Source organism: Astyanax mexicanus, chromosome 16 (assembly GCF_023375975.1).
Source record: "Astyanax mexicanus isolate ESR-SI-001 chromosome 16, AstMex3_surface, whole genome shotgun sequence".
NCBI lineage: Eukaryota > Metazoa > Chordata > Actinopteri > Characiformes > Acestrorhamphidae > Astyanax > Astyanax mexicanus.
The window spans coordinates 27,489,100-27,511,873 of record NC_064423.1 but is presented as its reverse complement, the minus strand read 5'-3'; the positions used below and the strand labels follow the sequence as shown (position 1 = coordinate 27,511,873).

At 39.9% G+C, this 22,774-nt stretch overlaps 1 protein-coding gene across 3 annotated transcripts in view; it reads right to left on the bottom strand.

The window, feature by feature from the left end:
- Nucleotides 1–22,774, bottom strand: part of fbn2b (fibrillin 2b) — a 98,103-nt gene that overhangs the window by 70,220 nt on the left and 5,109 nt on the right. For all 3 annotated transcript variants that reach the window (XM_022669855.2, XM_049465481.1, XM_049465480.1), the window contains exons 2-6: nucleotides 21,926–22,194; nucleotides 12,549–12,631; nucleotides 12,191–12,295; nucleotides 7,336–7,431; nucleotides 6,786–6,881 (exon numbers count right to left, since the gene is read on the bottom strand). In XM_022669855.2, the coding sequence (XP_022525576.2) occupies nucleotides 6,786–6,881; nucleotides 7,336–7,431; nucleotides 12,191–12,295; nucleotides 12,549–12,631; nucleotides 21,926–22,110 (565 nt within the window). In that variant the 5' untranslated portion in view covers nucleotides 22,111–22,194. The remainder of the gene's footprint in view (nucleotides 1–6,785; nucleotides 6,882–7,335; nucleotides 7,432–12,190; nucleotides 12,296–12,548; nucleotides 12,632–21,925; nucleotides 22,195–22,774) is intronic.

Sequence of the window (22,774 nt, the reverse complement as noted above, 5' to 3'; positions counted from 1 at the left end):
AGTTCAGCACGGTTCTGTCTGGGTGTGCTCACGACTAAAGAATAACAAAACGAAGCATTGCAAGGCCAAGCTAAAGACTGGACCTCATTTTTAGAACTTGAGAGCTCATTTTAACAAACTGGACCAGGCCTTGAGTCTGGCCAAACACTGCAAGTGGCCACGCCAAGAGTCATCGCAGGAATGTATAGACTGAGTTCCCAGAAACAAGCCCACCACTAAAATCCAGACAGTTTAGGAAAGGGGGCGAACATGGGGGTGATGCAGACAACATTCGGAAGCAATTTCCAGTGATTACAGTCCAAGGTGCTCGAGTGATCAAAACCATTCACCTACAAGCCATTCCCATTCTGTAACAAGGATCCCTTGCCAGATGAATCTGGCATGGAGTCCTTGCTTCAGGGAGAGATTTATCACGATCCCTAGACACAGCTTAAAACAACAACCCAAAAAAGCTTTTGAAGGCACATATTAGAGTACTTAATGTATGGAATTCACACTGGTAACACGGCCAAGATAAGGCTATCAGCACACAGGGTGATCTGATGGTGGGAAATCCAGCTCACTACACGCTCCAGTGACTCTGATCGTCTTTATCATGCTCTGTGTTAATGGGCCGAATGTGATAAGCTGTCATGAAAGACTGCAGAGAGATGAAAAATAGGCTCCGGTGAAAGAATAGTGGCTAATCTAGTCTGGAACGCTGAGCTGTGGGGCCCAGGCTAGCCCTGCAATTAATACAGAGGCAAAGGCTGAACGGCGGCCAAAAACGTGTTCCACTGTAAACGACTGGAAAGTCTTCTCAGCTTTATAGAGAACAACTGTGGACTGTATCAAAATGTGTATTGTGTTGTAGCACATGAGGTGCAAAGCTGGGGTGGGCAGAGGGCCATAGAAGGTGTCAATAAATGAACGAAGCCTCAGCAGTCTCGGGTTAAGTGCCAAGAAGTGCCATGTTCTAGAATGGTGTGGCTCCAGAATACTAGATTAGCAATTCCAGAATGCTAGCCAGAAGACTGTCTAGTCTTCCATGCAGAGCTAAACTGGGCTCCAAGTCTCTGTGTTCCAGATTAGATTAGCCTACTTTTTTTTTCACTGGGCAGTTTTCCACTCTCTGCAGTTTTTGAGCTTAAGGCAAGGGTCTTAAGTACTACAATGAAATAGTTTGGAAACTGCGGATTATAGGAAATTACAAGCATGCTAAGTCTTCTGCAGTTTTAGATTAGCACAATATAAATGCTTCAGTATAAAATAAGTTCTGCAATGCTAAAACAATGCAATACCTGAGTTAGACAATGCAACAAGTAGAATGTGAACGTTCTAAGAATGCTAAAGTCTAGAATAAAGAACTATAATGCCATATCAATCTAGAATGCTATCTATAAAGGGTTCTAGTATCATATGTCATATAATATTAAAGAGCTTTAATGCCAGAGTTCTTAAATGTCTACTATACTAGCCTACAAAATTAAAAAACTCAATGCAAGTGTGAGTACTAGAATACCCCACCTCTAGAATAGTTCCATTCTAGAACACTTGAAACAACAATGTAAATAATGTGGGTAAGAAAGTGCATGGGAGAAGAATGAATCCATTCACGCAGGCCTGTGGAGAGAGGCCCCTCGTGAGAAGAAGGGAAATATTAGAAGCTCGGTTCTTCCCGTCAAGACTTTAATGTTTCCTGGACGGTCCAGCCTTCAGCTTTTACGGCCCCGTGATTTAAAGGACGTATAAACAGGACAGTCAGCTCCATCTTCTCACTGATCGTATCTCTCCTTCACACTTCCAGAGATATGAAAGGGTTCACAGCTTTTTTGACCAATGGTACTGTATTTTATCTCCACTGGCTTCTGTTTCCACTTCAGCACACACTTGTATGTGCAATTTCGTTTTTGCGATTCTTATCGATTCCGTACACTGGGAAAAAGCCGTCATGCCTTCATTCAGGCCTGCTGTGGGGAACGGGGAGAGAGTGAGCAGATAGCATCTTGTTAGACCACTGGCTGCTGTTCCAGGGCAAAGACGCTCAGGGTAAGAAGTCTTGCAGATGCCCATGAAATTACCCTTCGTTTCAGATAACTGTGTCAGGCAGAGTGCGGTCACGATTTCCTTCGGCAAATGAACAGGCGGCATTCTTCTGCAGAGGCCACCGTAAAGTGGTAATGCAGAGCACACACTTGACTGTGAGGAAAATCAATTAGACTACAGCTCCTTGCACCAATTTTGATACTATTCTACTGAGCAACTCTACTCAGTGCACCTAAAAAAAGTTTCTAAATGCTGATATACTATAATGTTAAGGTTTTTATGATATATTTCTAGAACACCATAATACATAGTTCTAGAATATTAAAAGTACAATAGTAGAATAAAAATAAAAAGTTGTTAAAGAGTGTTATCAAAGTCCTGGAATGGTAAGGTAATATAAAACCATAGTTCTAGAATGCTACAGTTCTAGAATCCTATAGTTGTAAGAAAATGGAATGACTAGAAGGCCAGGGTTCTGGAATAAAAAGTTAGTGTTATCAAAGTTCTGGAATGGTATAGTATAATAAAAAATGAATTCTGGAAAACATATAGTTCTACAAATATGCATAGAATGCAAAGGTTCTGAAATACAAAGTTGAAATCAAAGTTCTAGAATGGTAAAGTATTATAAAACTAGTTTTCTAGAATGTTACTGGAGTAAAACATCAAAGTTCTAGAACCCTGTAGTTCTAAAATATTAAAGGACTAGAATGCCAGAGTTGTAGAATACAAAGTTAGAGTATAATCAAGCGCTAGAATGCTAAACTATTATAAATCCAGAGTTCTAGAATGGTACAATGGCAAAACTTCTAGATTCTAATAGTTCAAGATTACTGAATAGCTTGAATCTCAGAGTTCTTGAATGCAAAGTTAGAGTGTTATCAATTTCTGTAGTGCTAAAGTACTATAAAACCAGAGCTATAGTATGCTACAGTAGTAATATATCAGAGCACAACTTTTTCCCAGAATTACAAAGTTCTGGAATACAAAGTTAGAGTGTTATCAAAGTTCTAGAATGCAAAACTATTAGAAATCCAGAGTTCTTGAATGTAACAATGGCAAATCAATTTCTTAAATATCAATTTCTGTAGTGCTAGAGTACTATAAAACTAGAGTTCTTGTATGCTACAGTAGTAATATATCAGAGTTCTAGAATTTGAAATGTTTGCTTTACATTTCTAGATTTCAAAGACTTCTGCAGTGTTTGATGAATAGAAAGTAAACACTACAGCAATGGAATGAATGAAAGAAGTTCTAGAATGAAATAGTTCTAATATACTGAAGTCCTAGAAAGCTGTTCTTTCCATTTTACTTGCTATGTGTTTTTTATCTCCTTTCATTCAATGTAGGACCATTCTCGAGAGCGTGGGACTAAAATAGCAGCTGCTTCTCGCTTTCCATCACCTCAACACAGAATCCACTGCCAAGACTCTCCTGCACGGGTTTGTTCCTTCTAACCCTCAAATGTGAGCTTGGCCCGTGTCGTCCACAGCTGGACCACAGCCGAGTAAATGGGCCGAGACTGTGAACACAGGGACAGACCTGCCGAACTTTTCTCATGACTCCTTAGTGGCTGAAGTTGAAGGGGGTTCACCTTTAAGATAAGGTGAGGATCAAAGAACAAAGTAGGTTAGTGTTATCTAAGCTGATGCAGGGAGGCGTGGTAAGGCATTTACGGCAACTAATGAACCATTGAGATGACAGCATTTTATAGAAGATAATATGGTCAGAGGCTGTGTCCACAGGAGATCAATCAAAATTTGATTCCTCATCCAGGAAGCTACTTGGCTAACACTGTAAGCTGTTCTTAATCAGTGGTTTTCAAGCATGTCTTCAGGAATCCCCAATGGTTCTGGTTCTTGCTCCAACACAACTCCCAACACACAAGGACAGAGTGGATTATAAATGGAAAATGTGAACATAATGACATGAGAAGAAGAGAAAATGGACGACAGCAAGGTTTTCAGGTTTTCAGGCCTGCAGTGTCACAGGAAAATACAAAGATTACAAGTTAAGTTAAAGAAACCATGGATACCAAAGCCAAAGAAGTGGACATGGTCAAATAATGTGCATTTTTTACAGCAAACTCGAATGCTTTCTTTGTGATAAGGCCTAGCTGTCTGCAAATTGAACTGTATAATAGCTCCTGTGGCATGGAAATCGAAAGTTCATGTGAAGAATCACTCTTTTGAGAATGCGCAACAGTTTAGGAGCAGTTCAGACCAATGTCAAATATAGGTCACATTAAAAAAGATTGAGAAATTTGAATGGATTTGAACCACTTTACCTGCTTTCTGAACATGTTTCCATGATCTATACAGTGAGCAGTGATATTTTATTTGTTTTCAAACCACAAACCTAATAATAACTACTAATAAACAGTCCATTATCATTGTATGTATTATTAGTGAATATGTTAGCTTAGCCTTTTCTAGAGCTCTTTAAAAAAATGGCCAGTATTTTAAGTTTCCATCCAAAACCTAGGGAGAATTTATGTTTTACTGAGAAAATAAAACACTTATAGCCCAGATTAGAAGCTCTATACAATTCTAATATTCTTAAAATGAATGTGTCTTAAACTTCTTAACAGCATAGTTACAAATACAGTCCGTTTAATTCTAAGAGAGAAAGAGGCCACAGAGGGACATTTTACAAGACAAATATATGATATGAGCCCTTTAATGCACATTTAGACTGGCTGGAGCTCCCCACCAACCAACATATCATATCAATAATGTTGCTGAAACTAGGAAACTCTTGTTGTATTTATGCTCATATTTCTACATTATATAGTGTTTATACTGGCAGTAACATTAGCTTACTGCTGAGATAAATAGTCTTTCATGAAGGCCCAACTTTTTTTCCCAGTCCTGTATAGAAATGATATGTAATGGTAGAGCTGGAAACACAAATACAGTCTCGAGTCACAAATGCAGCCACCGCTATGGTGCATACATTTATATAAATTCTTATTTAATGAGCAAAGCGTTTTATGAGGGTGAGATTGAAATGCCCTGCCTGTTGTGCAAACACTACGCATGTGAGTGCTGATGGCTGAACATTAACAGCTCCCTCCAGACATGAGGCAGGAGCTGAGAGCTTCCAGCTCTGATGGCAGGGTCACTGAGTACCTGCAGGGTCCCGAGACCTGAGAAAAAGTCTACTGGGGGGGAGGCGGTGCTGCTCTGGGGGTCCAGTGGCCACCAATCCCAGTCTAGAGAGCAGATTGTTTGTGCTGGCCTGCCCAGGCCTGGCTTTGTGTACACAGCTGGGGACTTCATTTCTCCCCTCCTTCCTTCTATCCCTCCCTCGCTCTCTTTCTCTCTCTCTCTCTGTATTTCCCTCCCTCTTTCTCTCTTCTCTTTGCTCCACTCCGCATCAGGAAATCTCCATGAAGAAACCAGTGGCCCTCTCATTCCAACCTGGCCTTATTTACTGCCAGATGCAGCCACCCTCCCCCCATTGTGTTTTCCAAGAAAACAAGCCTATGGATTGCAGAGAGGTTGCTGGGGGAAGGGGCAGCAAAGAGAGAGAGAGAGAGAGAGAGAGAGAGAGAGGAGGGTGAGGTGTGGAAGTAGGGGTCATATGGTCAGTCCCTTTCTTCCAGTATGCAAAAGCCCCGCAGGCCCACAATTCCCCTGGACCTAAGGGAGGTCCACAGTCCTCTAAAGCTGGTCGTCTTCTCACGGCTGGGGCCAACCCAGGGAGTTCACCACTGATGAAGTGTCCCAGTGCTCACACAGGAAGTCTCATTCATATTACCTCACCATCCCAGCGATGATAGATGGGATGCAGTGTTCACTGCACCCTGTTACAGTGGGCCCAGTTCCCAAACACATTTCGAAACTGACTTACAGTACAGGGTGTAAATCTCTGGCCTCGCAGGGATTCTATTCAATTACAGCTCTTAAGATAATTAATAATGATGATTGTTATGGTTGCGCATAGCAAAGCAATCATTATCCAATTTGTTTTCTTCTTTTTTCTTCTTATTATTACTTTTATGCTGGATTTTGATGCATAACACGTCCCCCGCTTTTTGAAATATCGACACTGTTCCAACTCTAGGTTGTTTATGTGCACTAGTTCATCTCTTAGCCTCATTTTTATCCCTGACCCTAATGATAACATACAGTTTAGAGGATGTCAGATAAAGAGGAGATTGGCATTTAGTAAGGGAAAATGTTCATACTGACCCTCATCTATTTGCTTACATGTCCAAGTCATAGATTTACTGTCATGAACTCCATCTAGTCCACAGATATGCCAACACACACTCAGCTATTTGTTGTTTCTTCCCTCTGCTTTCATTCAAATACATTTTTGTCCTTGCCCAAGGCCTAAAGTTTCATTTGTTTGACATCCATCAAATTGCTTATACTCATTCAGGGGAAGTCCTGAAGCTTTAATCCATAGCCATACAAAAATATATGATGCTTAGGACCAATAACAGGCAGGGACGGATGTGTCCCAAATAAACACATCTGTGATTAGGACCAATCACAGTTGAAGAGAGGTCTCAGAACAGGCAAGGCAGCGGTTAAGGGTTCTGTTTAGCAGCTGGTGCACACAGCAGCTTTTTCACAGGTTTATTTGACTGAAAATGTGGGTAATTTTTGCATAATGTTAGAAAAGAACCTGCCAGCTATTTTGTGTTACAGAGCTATTAAAGAGACCTACAACAGGGAAAGAACAGGCTAAAACTAACAATGAGAATGTTTTTTTTTTTTTTTAAAGCATTAGCGCCAACATTCGCTTACCTCTCTCACACTGTGGACCAGTGAATCCATAGACACACGCACATCTGTTAGGCCCGATGCAGCGGCCTCCATTCTGACACCCGCTCTCGCACACAGCTGGAGAAGACAAAGTGCATTAGAGAGTTTAGAGTCACTGCAAACTGTATATTTCACTGTGTGACAAGCTTAATAACACACTCTACACAAACGCCTAAGAGAGGCTGAAGGTCAGAATCTACAGGACCAAGCCCATGCGTTCAGCAATGAGTGATAACCTGTAAATTGCAATTTAAATCTGTTTAGTTCAGTTCAGTGTAGTTGTGGGAGTGAGTGTACATACTGTGTCAAAGTAGATAGGGCTGTGTCTGTGTGGATATAAACCATGCTAGCCTTTCCAACATTCTAAAACTCTTGAATTAGCCTTTAAAACACTTTATTAGGAGCATTATACTTATGTTACTTTCCTACTAATCAATTAACCGTAGCTGATTCAGATATTTAAAAATGTATTGTTAAATCATGGAATAAGGTTTAATCCATCCACAAAATACAGTACTGAAAGTTTACTCACGCTGGCCACAGTGATTTCCAGTGTAGCCCTTCTGACACACGCAGGAATCATCATTACAGGCTCCTCCGTTCATACAGCGGACACTGCAGGACTGGACTACAAAGGGAAGAGTAACATTATATCATTATAAGTATTAAGTATTATGAAAATTGAGTATCATCACGTCATGTATTTGCCATAATGCCCAGTTCTAACTGTGATGACATTTAATCCAATCTGTAACTGTCCGATTTACTCTGATACTTGGAACTATTACAGTATCCCATGACTTTTAACTTACACATCCCATGTAAGTTAAAGAACACTGCACTGTATTGTGGGATATGTGTGTGGGGCCTCCTGCTTTGAATGTGGATGTAATTTCTGCCAGACTTCCTTTGACTATTAACATGGACAATTCTCGCCATCCACCATCCACTGCACTGTCCACTGAGGATGGGAACGCCTTTTTTGTGCACACAAATATGTAAATAAAATGTCCCATCCATCTAGCAACCACTATCAGGTCTTGCTCAATGTCTGATAATTCACTTTGTCTTGCCATGAGCATGCTGGTCAGGGTTCAAGTTCACCCACAAAATAGGTGTGGCCATTCCCATGTCATCCTCTGAGGCAAGACTTTCATGATATGTTTAGATACTGCTTTCCTCTGACTTTTGTCATCAAAAAAGTACTAAAATTAGTTCAATAAACTATAACCATTGTAGCTTTAATAACCATAGCGTCATAATATTTTTTTTTAATAAAATCCAGTAAAACACAAATTTTCAGTGCTAAGTTCTGGTTTATTTAAAACACAAGCGAAATAAGATACAACTACGAGTAAAGAGTCTGAAGAATCTTCTAGATCTGAAGGCATAATGCTTCTGATATCTATTATATAGAGCATTTTATTAAGATCCTAAAACTTTTATTTAACAAGACCAGCAGTAACACAGCAAATCTGTTGTAACTGACTTGAAGGACACTAAGGACCACAGGAGAATATTTGGATGACGTTTTTGTCTCAGAAATGCTCTTGAGAGCAATGGTTCTTTGAAGACGTTTTCTGGTTATTAAGTGCGTATGAGGTAACGTAAATCATCCTGATATATATGGTATATTTATCCTCGTGCAATCAAAACAGGGCAGTTCTGCCCAGACGGCCTTTGTTCTGTCCACACAGAGGCGCCGAGCCATGAGCGTTCTGATCCAGAGCTAATTCAGAACAAGGCTTTCTCACGTCTAACAGAACAAACACGTAACTGTGTTTTATTGACTGATTTGCCTGCCATGACCTCACCTCCATCAAGGAGAGGGCCGTCTATCTTTCCGGAGAGAAAAAAGCACCTTAATCTTAGCTCACATGGAGAACGTTACATGGAGCTGGAAGGAGATCAATCCCAATTTCTTCTCACGCTTCGCTGTTTAGCGTCTGGAGAGGGTGTACTCTGGACGGCAGGGCTGTATTATTATATTATCTACCGTATGTGCTTACATTTAACACCATATGTATGATCACAGGTCTTGAACTGTGCGTGCGAAAATAAGCATGTGCATGTGTGTGTGTGTGTGAACGCATGTGTGTGTGTGTGTATGTAAGTATGTTTTCCTTGTGCCCAGCCCTTGTCAAGCAGACAGGGACAGGAATGACCTCACTGGCTAGACCTGTTGAAAGCCCCCTACAAGTAGGAGTGTTTAAGCTGTGCTGACCCACACTGGGAACACCTCATATGCACACTTACACTCACACACACACGTGCACAGATGTGGGCTAATATGGAGCCCCAGTGTGCCTCTGTGTGCATTCATCATACAACCTGTCAGCTTTTTTTCACATGACAGTGCAATGAGACGAAAGCCCAGTGAAACCTAGACATGGAGAGTCTGGACAATTCCCACTGATTCACATTCACAGTCTCAGCACAAATAAACACACAAGCGTAGCCAAGGGTGTAGCCAAGGGTGTAGTCTTGGTTTTATTAGCTGGAGGACACTGTGAAAATATAACTACAGACGCAAGCTGATTGCTAGAGAAAGCTATGAGAAAAGCTGCGTCACGTCATCACTTAATTTAAAAGTTTATCTAGTAGTTATAATATAGCTAGAAGCCTGACATGTTAGGTTTGTGTGTAAGTTTAAAATATTTATCTTCTAAATCTTTGATTTATTAACACTTAGCCAGAAATGATGTATATTAAGGCAAAGTATCTGAGACAAAAACATTGCTGCCTAGCATAACTATGAAAATTATCACACAAGGCAAACAATCAGACTGTAAACTAGCTAAAGAATCCACAGACATAGACAGAGAATGAAAGAAAGTAGGGAAAAAACAGGGACGACACAAAAAAAACAACACACTAAAGAAAGTTCAATAAACAATTAATAAAGCTGGCAACTATAACAATACTTTGCAAATTCACAGGTGAAAACAACATATATAAATACACAGAGAGAAAATGAGACAAAAGTGTAGCAAATCAAATCAACACTCTGAACCTGAGCGAGTAATCTCTCTCTGATTGGTAGTGGAAACACAAGTGATAGCATTCTCATCTTTTGCAAAAAGTAGTGCACGGACGGAGAACTCGGGCATGAGAAAAATTGTTTGCACATTTATGACATTAACGGTGAACCTGCCATAATATTGAAAATGGATGTAGATTTATTGTAACTACAGAAATGTGTGTTGATTCAGCGTAATGTAATCATAAACATAGGTGAAGACCTAGTGTAGACAACAAAATGTTTTTAGACCCATGGATGAAGCACACACATGGAAATGTGTATAAACCCAGTGCAACCAAGGACATGGGTGTAAACCCAGTTTAGCCTTGGAAATGGATGTAAAGTAATAATAAACATACTGTAGTTTCCTCAGGCTCTGTCGGGTTGGGCTCAAGAAAATGGTCTGTGACGTACACCTATGTATTTTAATTCTATTTATTATTTTACATAACGCTATGACGTGATAATCACAGAACAGCATTACTACTTACTAAATTTACTATTTACTAAATACTTACAATTTTAGATTCTTGTCTAAGCTCTAGCTAACTTTCAAAGTAGTAAAGAACTAAATCTGTGATCTTAGTAAGTCCCCAGTGGAAACTCCGCCTGTGAATGCTGCTCTGACATGTCCTCTCTGACTGACAGCTGATTCTGTGACTGAAAGTGTATGATTGTGGCAATTAGCCTGTAATTACGGCGAGGAGAAGGCTGAAGGAGGATTGGTTTTTATCCTCGAGTGCAGCTGTGATTCCTTGGACTCAAATTCACTGCAGCCGACAGCTGTGGCTGTGGTTTGTTATTTATGGAGTAATTACAGATTCATCGTTGGGTCATAAACATGGCCGTTCCCTTCACGACCGTTACGATGCTATTACTAATCTCTCAAATCTCCACATTCCCGCCAGGGCATACAGATCTGTGTGTGTGTGTGTGAAGGTTTCATGACGTTAAGAAAGCTGTTTCACATGCACTTTCACAGCCTTAGTCTTAGCACACCGAGATTCCAAAGAAATTACACGGCCAATTTCCCAGCATGAAGCAAATCGACCGTACTTTTTTACAGCCAGTGAGACTGTACAAGCTGCAGGTAGGGGTGTATGACTTTTTTGTAACTTTTTTTTTTTCTCTTTATGCCAATGACCACATATTCTGGGCACACATTACGAATCTACCCTAAACTGGAAGTGGTGTAATATGGAAACCACAGCCAAATCTAAAACATGCTAGCTTTTAATTACCTTCAACTGTCTCATACTCAAGTGTCCTGCATAAACAAAATCAATCAAATCCCTGTTTTCTGAACTGGCCTCATAAAAAACGAATGGGGCTGCAGATCAGGCGGTCTCAAATTCATCATGCCTCTGCAGAAAAATCCTCACAGTTCGACATCTAATCTGGCCTCCAAGCCCTCTACGCTTTAGGCTGTCAGAACAATTTCACGCTGGTGCAAGACTGTGATATTTGTGCAACTTTTCACCTCCCAGCGCTGAACATTCCTTCCAGAGGGGTTCCTTAACATGCTACAGCTCAGAAATGGGGCCAGCAGTGCAAAATGCACTGAAATTCTAAAATATGGGTATATATGAAGTACATAATGGTATGGCCTGGAGTGGCACTAGCCCTCCTAAAATATGAATGGCCAACCGAATCTGATGCAGATATTAGATGATTGGTTGACTTTTCATTCTCTAGACAAGTTTGAAGCACCTCAGAATAGTCTATGAAGCAATGGGTTAAACCTAACTATGGATATATGTGGAAATCAGTATAGACCAATTTTTTTTTTTTACTTTGTTTTATCTTTACTTTTAAAAAACATGGAAATGGGTGTTGACCTAGTGTAACCTCAAAAACGTCTGTAACACGGCAATGGAAATGGGTGTAAAACTAACGTAATCATGAAAATTGTTGTAGACTTGTAAATTAACCACAGACCACAGAAATGGCTGTAATGCAACCATGGAAATGAATGTAAACTTAGTGTAATAATGTGAATAGTTGTAATGCAACCATGAAAAATGGGTGTTGACTTAGCTTAGCCATGGAAATGACTGTAATGCAACCAGAGAAATGGGTGTGGACCTAGTATAAATATAAAATATACTTTTTTAACTAACTGACACCCTCAACTGAGACAAAACTTAAAACACCAACCTTTTTAAACTGATAGTTCAGCAAAATATCTTACTAATTGGTTTTAGTTTAGGTTTTAGGATTTAGGTATATTTAGGTTATATTTTACACAACTTTAAGCCCTTCCTTGTTTTTTAGCTACTACAAACACAATAATGTCACAGATGCTGAAACCTTTGCATACAACTCAAAAACATTCTAAAATAAGGAGTAGGTAAAGGTTAGGTACCTGCGGCAGCTGCTGCCCCACAGCTGGGGGCAAGGTGACCACTGGAGCAGGTACACATGTTGGGCCTAGAGCAGAAACCATCCCCACAAGTGTTCCTGCAGATGGCTGGGAAGAAAAACAGGAGAGAAAAGTCAGCAAAAGCAGTTCAATTATATGAAGTGTGAATTCTAACAACAATCAAAGCAACAGAATACATAATGTATAAAAACAATAACAGCCTTAATGAACTTAATGAACCGATTATAGCAGGCCTGTCCGTTCTCTATTCACTTAAACATCTGACAAAGTACATACAAACAACACAACCCCAGGGCCACTTAAGCAGTCCTGACTCATGAGATTCAGTGGTGTTACTTACGGACTATGCACTGGTTGCCCCCAGGCAGAGTCTTCCATCCCGGACAGCAGTAAGAGTGGAATCGGGAACCACACACATTGGGCCTGTAACAGAAAAAGCACGCAAAATAAACAAAACATGCTTCATGTCACATATGAAAATCCCCATAAAATATACACTGATGTGAACTAATAAAAGGCCTAAAGCCCTTTCTGGATGACTGATATAAATGTGGCTGGATAAAATGTAAAGTTCCTTAAAAGGACACATTCTTGGAGGGGGCTACATGGAGAGGGTGCAGTTTGTTCTGGACATCTAAACTGAGACAGAAATGTTTACCATGCTCCCTCACCGACTCTTATTTTGGCCCACCTCCAGCCCTGCTGCCCACTTACAGAGCTGGATATGTGAAAAAAAATATGTGACTGTAAGGCCAGAAATGAAATTTACACAGTTTACCTCAGGGCGGTTTGGTGTCTGAGGTTTGTATTTTAAGATTTACTGTGGAACTATTAAGCTGATATAGCCAACTAATGGATTTTCAGTTTTATGCTAAGATTCATGTACCATTTAAAACAGCACGTTTCTAAAACTGTGGGAGCTGTAATTTTAATTATATCCTACATCATTAATTATACAATCTTATTATATTTTAAATATGTACAGAACAGAAACGTGTAAACTTGATATTATAAAAAGTGTTGGGTAAAAACACTAATCAATTAATTTGGATCAATTGGATGCAAGCAGGTGTTTAACCTCTGGTCAGAAAAAGTGGTTTGGGTCTTAAATTATACAAGTAATCACAGTACAGTGTGAATCATGTAAATAATGTAAATCACAGTGAAAAAACTAAATGAGACAATGTAAAGCCGTACTTGGGCATTACATTTGACGTTCTTCACACTAACGCTTCTCTATTACAAATACATTTTTAATGGAACTAAAATGAGGTCATTGTTCACCCCATTACACAAATTTTGCATGTACTATGTGGAGATGTTTAATAAATTCTATTAGACTTGATTATGTGGTTTCTGAAACTGTATGACTCAATGTTTTCCTTAAACATGAGCTAAAGTTTATTTTACAGCATATAGCTAAAAACAGCAACGGTGTAGAATTGCCTAGCTAACCAACTCTCTTGGTTTGACTTTTGACCAGTCCATCCAATCCAGTGCTTTAGGACATTAAGTTTAATTCTTCCATTTAGCCAATCCTTTAGAAGGCTGCCAACTCTAGAAGCAGTTCTGTTTATTGCAAAACCCAAACCACCTGATCTTGGAGGATGAAATTTTCAGTGATGAATTTCCAGACTGTGATAGTTTTCTACAGCTTGGACCCAGTCACCTTCACAATTTGCCATTTGTCGTCATAGCTGTGAAATTCACCCTTGATGCATAACCAAAAAACAGCTTGAGGTCGGTGTGAAATCTGACCTTACTCTGCTAATTTCTGTCAGCACCCAGTTACAGCTGCTATGACTGGACACCAAACAAGCCACAAGATACATCAGTCTTTCCACACACAAACATAACCATATACACACACTCACACTCACATTTCCTTTTACTCTGCAATCCAAGATGTTTACCCATGCCTGGGAAAGTAAGTTTCAGGAGAAAATGTGTTTTGTTGAAATATTTTAATGGATTCCAAATTGAAACATTAGCAGTAAATTAAAACTTGATGGATTTTAAATGAGTTTGCTAGATGAAAACAGATGAAAACGAGGAAATAGACAGAGAAGAGCAGAGAAAAACTAGAAATTAGAATGGTTGCACAGCTAAAGTGTGAGAAACAAGAAAACATATGAATGGTAGGAAAAGGGGAAGCAAAAATGAGTAATAGATAAGTACGGGTCAGTATGAGCTTGGGGACCTGCCCTGAGTACATGCAGTTTGGTGTCTGTCAGAAAAAGGGGAGAGTGGGATTTGGTAGGGGAGCGAAAATGGATAGGAGTGAATGGGAGTAAAGATGGATGACAATAAAAGAGCAAATACAAATGAGGGCAGGTCAAAATTACTCTAAAATAGTGAGCATATTAAGCTGAAGTACAGTAGTTGGGTGTGTATACTTCTGCATTCCATTCAAAATTTGGAATTTACGAATGTTTTTTACGAAAACAGAAGAAGGCAAGGAACAAAGTGAGAGAAAAATTAAGAAAGAAAAAAAAGATAAGCTCAGAAAAAAGCAAGATAACAGTAACAGAAACAGGACAGAGGTGAGAAAGCAACAGAAAGAAGGTGAAAGGAGATAAAAGAAGCTAAAGAGGCTAAAGGCAGGAAAGAGAAAGGGGGGATGGTGGGAAAAGGGTAAGAATCGGCAGGAGGGAAAGAAAACAAACTGAATATAAGTAGAGAGGAGGGAGAGCGGAAAACAAAGCCGTGGAAATTAGGCCAGGCCGTGATAGAGCACCAGCAACCAGGGGCAAAAAACCTGAGGGTCACATTTCTCAACCCAACACACACACACACACACACACACACACACACTCTCACAGCCTGAAAAATGAGCTCTCACACACAGACAAAATGAGACAAACTTGCCAAGACCGATCCCCCTGGACCCCACTCTCTCCTCACCAGCCCCCTTTATTCGCAGTTCACAGAGACAGAAATGTTCATGTGTTCAAAGCTGACGAGTCTGTGAGTTTTAATTCTTCCGTTTCCTGGGTTTCTTGCTTCTCTACTCATCCTTATTGTAACTGTCAAAAATAACTCATTATAGTCTACTTCATAAGTCAGTGTCTGGAAATAAATAGTCAATGGGCAAAAGCATTAATGTCCTTTACAGTCATTATGTCCAAGAACAGTTAATATCTTTAAACCTTAACCATAAATTAGTAATGATAAGAACAGTACAATCCATAATAGTCACTCCTAAATCAGTACCTAGTCAGAGTCTTAAAGTAAGTATCCAATAAAAGACAACGTCTGTAGTTCAGTGTCCAGGAAGTTGGGGAAACTCAACTTGCCTGAGACTCAGCCTGAGAACAGCCACAATCTCTAAGTCACGGTCTGTGAATAGTCAAAGACCCTAAGTCAGTGCCAGAGATTGATCTTAAAAAGAACATCCTTAAGTTAAGGTTAAAGAGGAGTCAATATCAATAAAACAATGCCTGAGAAGAGTAAATGTCCTTAAGTAAAGCCGGCGAATAACTCTTGAGGGTCCTTAAGGGAAAGCCTAAGAACGGCCCTTAACTCAATGCCTAAAACCATTCAAAGTCTTAGAAGATTCAATGGCAGTAAATCAATGCCCAAGAAAACTACAAGTCCTTAAGTTTTTCCCTGAAAATAGCCAAAGCCCTTGACCCAAAATCATTAGTTCAACGCCAGAAAAGTATCAAGTTCTCAAGAATAGACAATGCCAACAAGTCAGTTCTTTAAAAAAATCAAAGTCCTGTAGTCAGATCCAGAATAGTCTGTTTAGATACTGTTTGGTTACTATGACATTGCAAAGCAATGAGAATGATCAAAGTTAATAACTCAATTGGATCAATAAGTCAGTGCCCAAAAAGGTAAAAGTCCTTAAGCCAGTGTCTGAAAAGAGTCAAAATCTTTAAAGGAAAGCCTTAATATGGTCAAAGTCCTTAGGTCAATGCCAGAAAGTAATCATAGTCCTTAAGAACAGTCAATGCCAATAATTCAATGCATAAATGAGTCAGTGTCCTGAAGTATACACCTCAGAACAGTCAGTTTGGGAACTGTTTGGTTTCTATGACAGTGCTGAACAATGTTTCAGCATCACAAATTACTGTATGCTGCAATATAGAAGAACCAATGTCCACTTAATCATGTATTGGTCATACAGATGGATCTAGTCCAAGAATGACAATCACAACATTATATCCAATTTTAGACAAATTTCCCAACAGGCTGGACCAGAAGTCTGGCTTAAATTGCCTCACTTAGCATTGTTAATTCATAAGGTCACATCCAGACACGTCAGTTCAAGACCTCCAAGGCAGGAAATGAGGATGCTGATTGAAACCATGTAGCATAGGGTTTAAGGGAAAAACTACTGGGCACCAGAGAGAACCTGTTTTTGGCAGAGGGTCTGTTCCAAATGCTGGACAATGCTGACCCAGGCGCTACTGTTCCTGTTGAGGTCAAAGGTTGAGTGGCTGGTATCTGTTCCGAAGTCCCAGTAGTGTTGCTTTCTGAAGCCTTTAGCCAGTGAACAACTGCATAGTTATATAGTACATTTGAGACACATGTTGCAAGATCTTAATCTCTTTTAATCTTTTCAAAGGCTTTTTTAGGATCTTTCCCAGGCTATTCACCTGGATGACCTATGATAACCCAGATGGACAGCTAGACAAGACCCATCTACTGAACAAAGTGCAATTCGTGCAGTGCCTGTATCTTGTGCATCTCAAGATACTGAACAGACTACTTCAAGTACAGTTCGCTGTGTATCCAAATTATTACCAGACGCCACATTTCTGAAACTAGGCCACATTTTCTTTCCCGAGGCACTGTATATGCACAATGTACACATACATATAAATGAAAGCTCCTGCCTATGATTCATACAGTCTTCGGTATCCGCAACGGAATTTATTCCGTCCGATGGGCGTTTCAGGTCAAGAAAATTGTATACGTTCAAATGCTGAAATGCCGAGAACTCCATCTTCCAGGGAAAAAGAGCAACAGGCGTTTGAGGAGAGCTGGAGTCTGGCTGGATGAGAGAACCTGACAATCCCTTGGCCGGCACCAGGGTGGCTGAATGTGATTCTTTACTTTGAGGAAAGTTCTCAACCCAAGCAAACATTCAAAAACATCTCCCCTGAGGCCGTCCATGGCAGACGTTCAGCATTTCTTTGGAGGTCTTTGAGTTCTTGTTATTGGGGAGCAGCTCAGCCTGGCATTGGTGGACCAGCACAACAAATTTTTATACTCAGCCAAGATCTTTTACAACAGCCTCCCCAGACTTTCTCCTAATTTAGGAGGTCCACCAGGAGGTGATCAGATTCCTCCTGTGTGTGGGCCAAATCACACTTCGCTCAGAGAGCCAACAAGTCAGGCAAACTTCAAATCATCTACAGCAGCCCAAGCTTAAAGTGACAGTCTGTACATTTAGAGGATTTAAAAATCTGTGGAAAGGTACTTTTAAAATGTGCATTGTGGTGAGGTCTTCTTTCAGAAAGAATAAAGTGAATCTGCTGATGTTAGCAAGGACTCTATGATAATGAAAATATCATTGAAAATACTTTCCTTTAGCTTGCAAGCATATTTCAATTCTAATTCTGTATTTCTTTGGCCTAACAATGCATGAATAAGAGAAGACTGGGCGTGCTGTTCTGATATCTCCATGTTGGCAGTAATTCTAGTATCAGCATCATTACCAATCAGAAAAGGCTGTCGTGGTCAGGAAAACTCCAAAGAAACCTACCAGACACCCTGTTTTTATAGAATGCATATATTTGGCTTTGAAAAAATGGTAGCAGAAGCACACTGATGCCATTTTTATTATATTTCATTGTCTCCTCACTTAGCAAAGAAAAAATCTTAAACAGTCTAACACTTGGGAGAGAGATTGGGGGCTTCATGGGCGGCCCTCTACTACAGAACTCACCGCAAGTTTCATTATAAAATTCCTTCTCCAAGCACTTCCTGTTAGTTCTGTCCATATGCAGCAAGGAATATAAATGGTGTTTGGGGAAGTGTTTGCAATTTAGACGTTGTCTCGACCAGACTAGAGCTTGACGGCGTGCCAACAGAAACAGTGTAGGAAAATGGGGGTCATTTTGCTAATGACAAGCGACAAGAGTCCGATTTGTTTGCAAGCGACAAGGGAATAGTGGAGATAAGAACAGTGTGGAAGTTGTGGAAGTTCTCAAGTGCTCGAGTTCAAGTCCTGCGTTCATCTATACCATTCAGTGTTGGTGTGTTTGTAGCACAATCGCTTCACATTCCGAAACAGTGCCAAACAAATTAGCGCCGCAAGGAACAGTTCCGCATTACTGTCAAGATTAGATGTTTACAGAAAGTTATACTGGAAAATTGGCCAAAAGATCTAATCCTTTGGAAGGGCTGTAGGTTAAGTCTGGCAGATCTGTTCTTGGCTCAGGGATTTACAGACAATAAGGTTCCAGAGCGCTTGCTCTCATTTCTTTTGTACAGAGGGAAACAAAAAACGGGTAATATTTTAATTTAAGGTTATCTATGTAGCTACAGACTTTAAAAGACATTTATAATCATTGAATAAAGCATTTATTAAAAGGGAATTTAAAGTCCTTTAACTTAAACTCCTTAAAAGTGATGTACCTTTGCTTAATTTATAACACTACTATGAGGCACGACTCCTTTAACTCCTTCTTCTTCTATGCATTCTTCATTATCCTCTCTTCACCCTATTCTTTAATGACCAGGACCTCACAGGACCGCCACAGAGCAGTTATTACTTGGGTGGTGGGTCATTCTCAGCGCTGCAGTGACACTCAATGCTGTCTTAAAGCAGCATTACAGAGAACTGGGTCCAAGAATCTTTTGGGAAAGCCAACTGCACAAGAAAGTGGCATGAAAAACTCCATCAGAAGAGGAAAAAACCTTAAGATGAGCCAATTCGCAAAAGGGACCACCATCTGTGGACATAAAACGATGGACGGACGGATACCACCAGCACGGCCTTTCGCTTAACGAAGCATAATTACAGATGCTAATGTGTAATAGAGGCCTATTTCTATTCAACATGCTTTCAGACACTTTCTCACCTGCAGCTTTAAAACAAAAGTGCTTTGTAGCGCCCTCCCTAGTCGAGGGGGATACCTCATTTCCTGTGCTCTTATATATGGGGGGGGGGGGGGGGGACACATAAGCAGGGACAGATGAGAGACTGATTGGAATAACTGATGCAGACATTTGAGACCGGCAAGAACAAAACACCCCTTGTTTTTCCACATTTTTGGAAAAATATACAGCGAAAGGCCAGTCTGGTGGACTTGTACGTCCCTCCCTGCCACCTTAAAACTAGACAGGCAGACAGGCAGAGCGTGAGCCTGGAAAGCTGCCAGCATGATCTGTCACCCCATGTTCGCCTGCAGTGCATTTACCATACCTATCCAAACATACCACTGCAATATGTGTAGCATTCATTTAAGGTAGCCAAGTAAGAATGTAAACACTCGCGTCATCACCACAGAATTATCTTTTAGTGTATAGTCTTGTCATAGTCTTGTCCCTGCTTGTGCACTCAGGTATTCTGATTAATGAAATCCTGGATACACAGGTGACAAACAGACCGAGACACGGCTCTTAAACCCATTAAATAATGTATTCTCCTTATACTGTATGTGCATTGGTTTGGCTTTTATCCAAAATGTGTAGGAGGTATGCTGTAGAAGGTAATGGAAAACTCGATGCACACTGTCACCAACACTTTTCAACACATGCACACATCCATCGTGAGGTACTCTCTTATTAGGGTTTGCTGTTTAAAGCCAGATGGTTTTGTACAGTGTGGTGGTGGTGTGTTTCAAGGATTCAAAGGCATTATAATGAACACCATGAACTGTAAAATGCAATTGAACAAAAGTTTGAAACACTATTTTTATTACATTCATTGAATTGAGTCAGCAAGAAAACAATTAAGGGAATTGTGGTATCATGTTTTTTGATGTACAAGGCAAAAAATTATAGTGCAATGTTCTTTAACTGCTTTAAAAGTTCTTGATGTCTGGTGTTTAGTGGATTGTTTGGCCCAAAAATTACTCAACTGCACTGGATATCAATCCTCCAGAACTGAAACTGAAGTGTACTGATGTACATCTAAAGTCTGCTACACGCCAAACGTGATGCAAAAATGCAAAATATTGTTCATGTTGTGAAAATAATCATGAATGTTCTTTTAAAGAAGGATACTTTCATTTTGGAATACAGATAAGATGACTGCTTCCCAATAGTATAAAAAACCCATCTGATTTCCTGATTATCTGATCCTAGAGAGGTTTGTCAACATTTGCCGAGACTGAGGTAGAGGCATGAGCTACAGATCAGACAAGATCAAGGCAAGCACACAGGAAAGGAAGTTTCATGTTTCATTAAAAAAATGCATGAGTGCTTTCTCACAGATCAGATGTTTCAGATGTTTTTGGAGCTCCAATATAAGACTTAATAAATACAAACAGTATTTTAACTCTTAGTAGTTGGTGAGACACAGCATATCGATCCTCTTGGATGGCACCACTTCAACACCAAATGTAATTGGTGAAAAGTGATTGTGTTGCCTAATAAAAGACAAAAAATAATAATGGTACCTTTTGGCATTAAATTGTGTTTGGTACACAATATCGTACTAGTTTTATAAATGTCTGAATTTATTTATTGACATATGAATAAATTACATTTGATGTAATTTCAATGCAAGTCAATGTAAAAACATTTTATTCCAAATCACTCTGGACCACTTCTATTGGTCTATTTATCATGAAATTTCTGTCAGATTCACACAATCTTTGGCAAGACAGCCACATTTTCTGTGATGCGCTATCATATCTACCACAAGTAGTGAGCAGTTAGACTGGGCAAACATTAGCTTTGGGCTGTATTATTCTGCCCCAAACAGTATGCTGCATTCCATTTGAATTGGAGCTCCAAGAAGGGAATTTCAACTGGAACACTCCCCACAAGTCAGACTTCCTACTCCAAACATTGGGAGAGCCTCACCAACCTCAAGTTCAGAATCCAAGATGGCTGCCCAACACAACACTAGTTGTATTATGCAGTTTAATCAGTTCTGTCTATATGTGTCATTAAATCAGTTGTACAAATAATACTGTCCAATGTTTCTCAGTGGACATGTTTTCATGATAACTGAATGTGCAAAATACTGTATAATGCATTGTTATCAACTGGCATTGCTAACAATGCTAATCTAGGGCAAATGATTGCGACATATTTTGGTTGGATTTGCCATAGAACACCAGTACGGGTTTGTCAAACCAGTGGAGGTAAACTACAAAGTCTTTAGCTCACTGTATTTTGGAACTGTTTTAAAATAGCGTACAATCTTTGGAATATTTAACTGAAATACAGTCAAGTGTAGAGGTAAATGTAACGCAGCATTAGATTCAGTGCATTTGTTTCAAATTCATATGAGGCTCAGTGCTTAACCCTGTTCACTTCTCATAAAACCAATAATCCAGTCTGTTCTAAAGAGTACTTTAGTAAAAGAAAAGCACTAAACATTTATAATATATTATTATTATTATTATTATTATTATTATTACTACTATATGTGTGTGATGTTTTGTTTAAAAGTATTTTTCTTTTACCCGACTTAAATCTGCAACTGTGACTTTAAATAATTCCCGAGTGTTTTTTTTTTTTTTTTTTTTACAACTAATAAATTCTCTGCACATAATTCTGTTAAATCCTGGTCAGGAAGCTTCTTACCCCCTCAGGGAATCCTGTCCTCTCCTCCGGACCCTCTGCTGGATCTCTCCCTCCGGTTTTCCATTGAAGCGGCTGGCCTGCAGACCTCCATCTTCCTGGCCCTGCACCGTCTGGACAGCTGCCCAGTAGACGGCAGTCCACCCCACTAATACCCTGGCCAACGTCCAAGCCCCCATTGGCCCCATACAGTCCTCACTCTTAACAGGCACTTATCGCCTGGACGTTCCCGAGCTCCACTCGTCCGGTCCGGCTTCACTTCAGGGTGACCGCTGGGGGAGGAAAGAGAGGAGGACAGTGTTTAGAATGTGGGTCATTATGCGCCTACAGTAATGTAGGTTTGTCTTGACATTGGCTGTACTGGGCATGGTCATTTACAGCTACTAACAGCTACACTGGAAAATCAGGAGCACTATCAAACACCATTATGGGAAACAGAAATGGGACCGTAATCACTATTCACTACATTGGAGAACTATATAGATCACTTTATAGGAAACAGTGATCAGGAGAAAGTTCAGTATACAGGGAAATATGGTCCATTATTTCATATACTTGTAAACTATACAGAAAACAATAACAGTTCCTTACTACATATTTCACAAGCTGGAACACTCTACAGAATTGGGTCCAAAGTCACTGTACAAAGTCACCCTACATTACAGCCCAATAAGAACACCATTATAGAGAACAGAAAAGGAACTATAATCACTATTCCCTGCACTGGAACACTGAGTATATAGAGCCCCTTATTAAACACTAGTATAAGGAATATAAATGGTCCATTAATCACTACTTTCTACATTGGATTACTATATAGAAACAGATATAGTTCACTATTCATTGGTAACA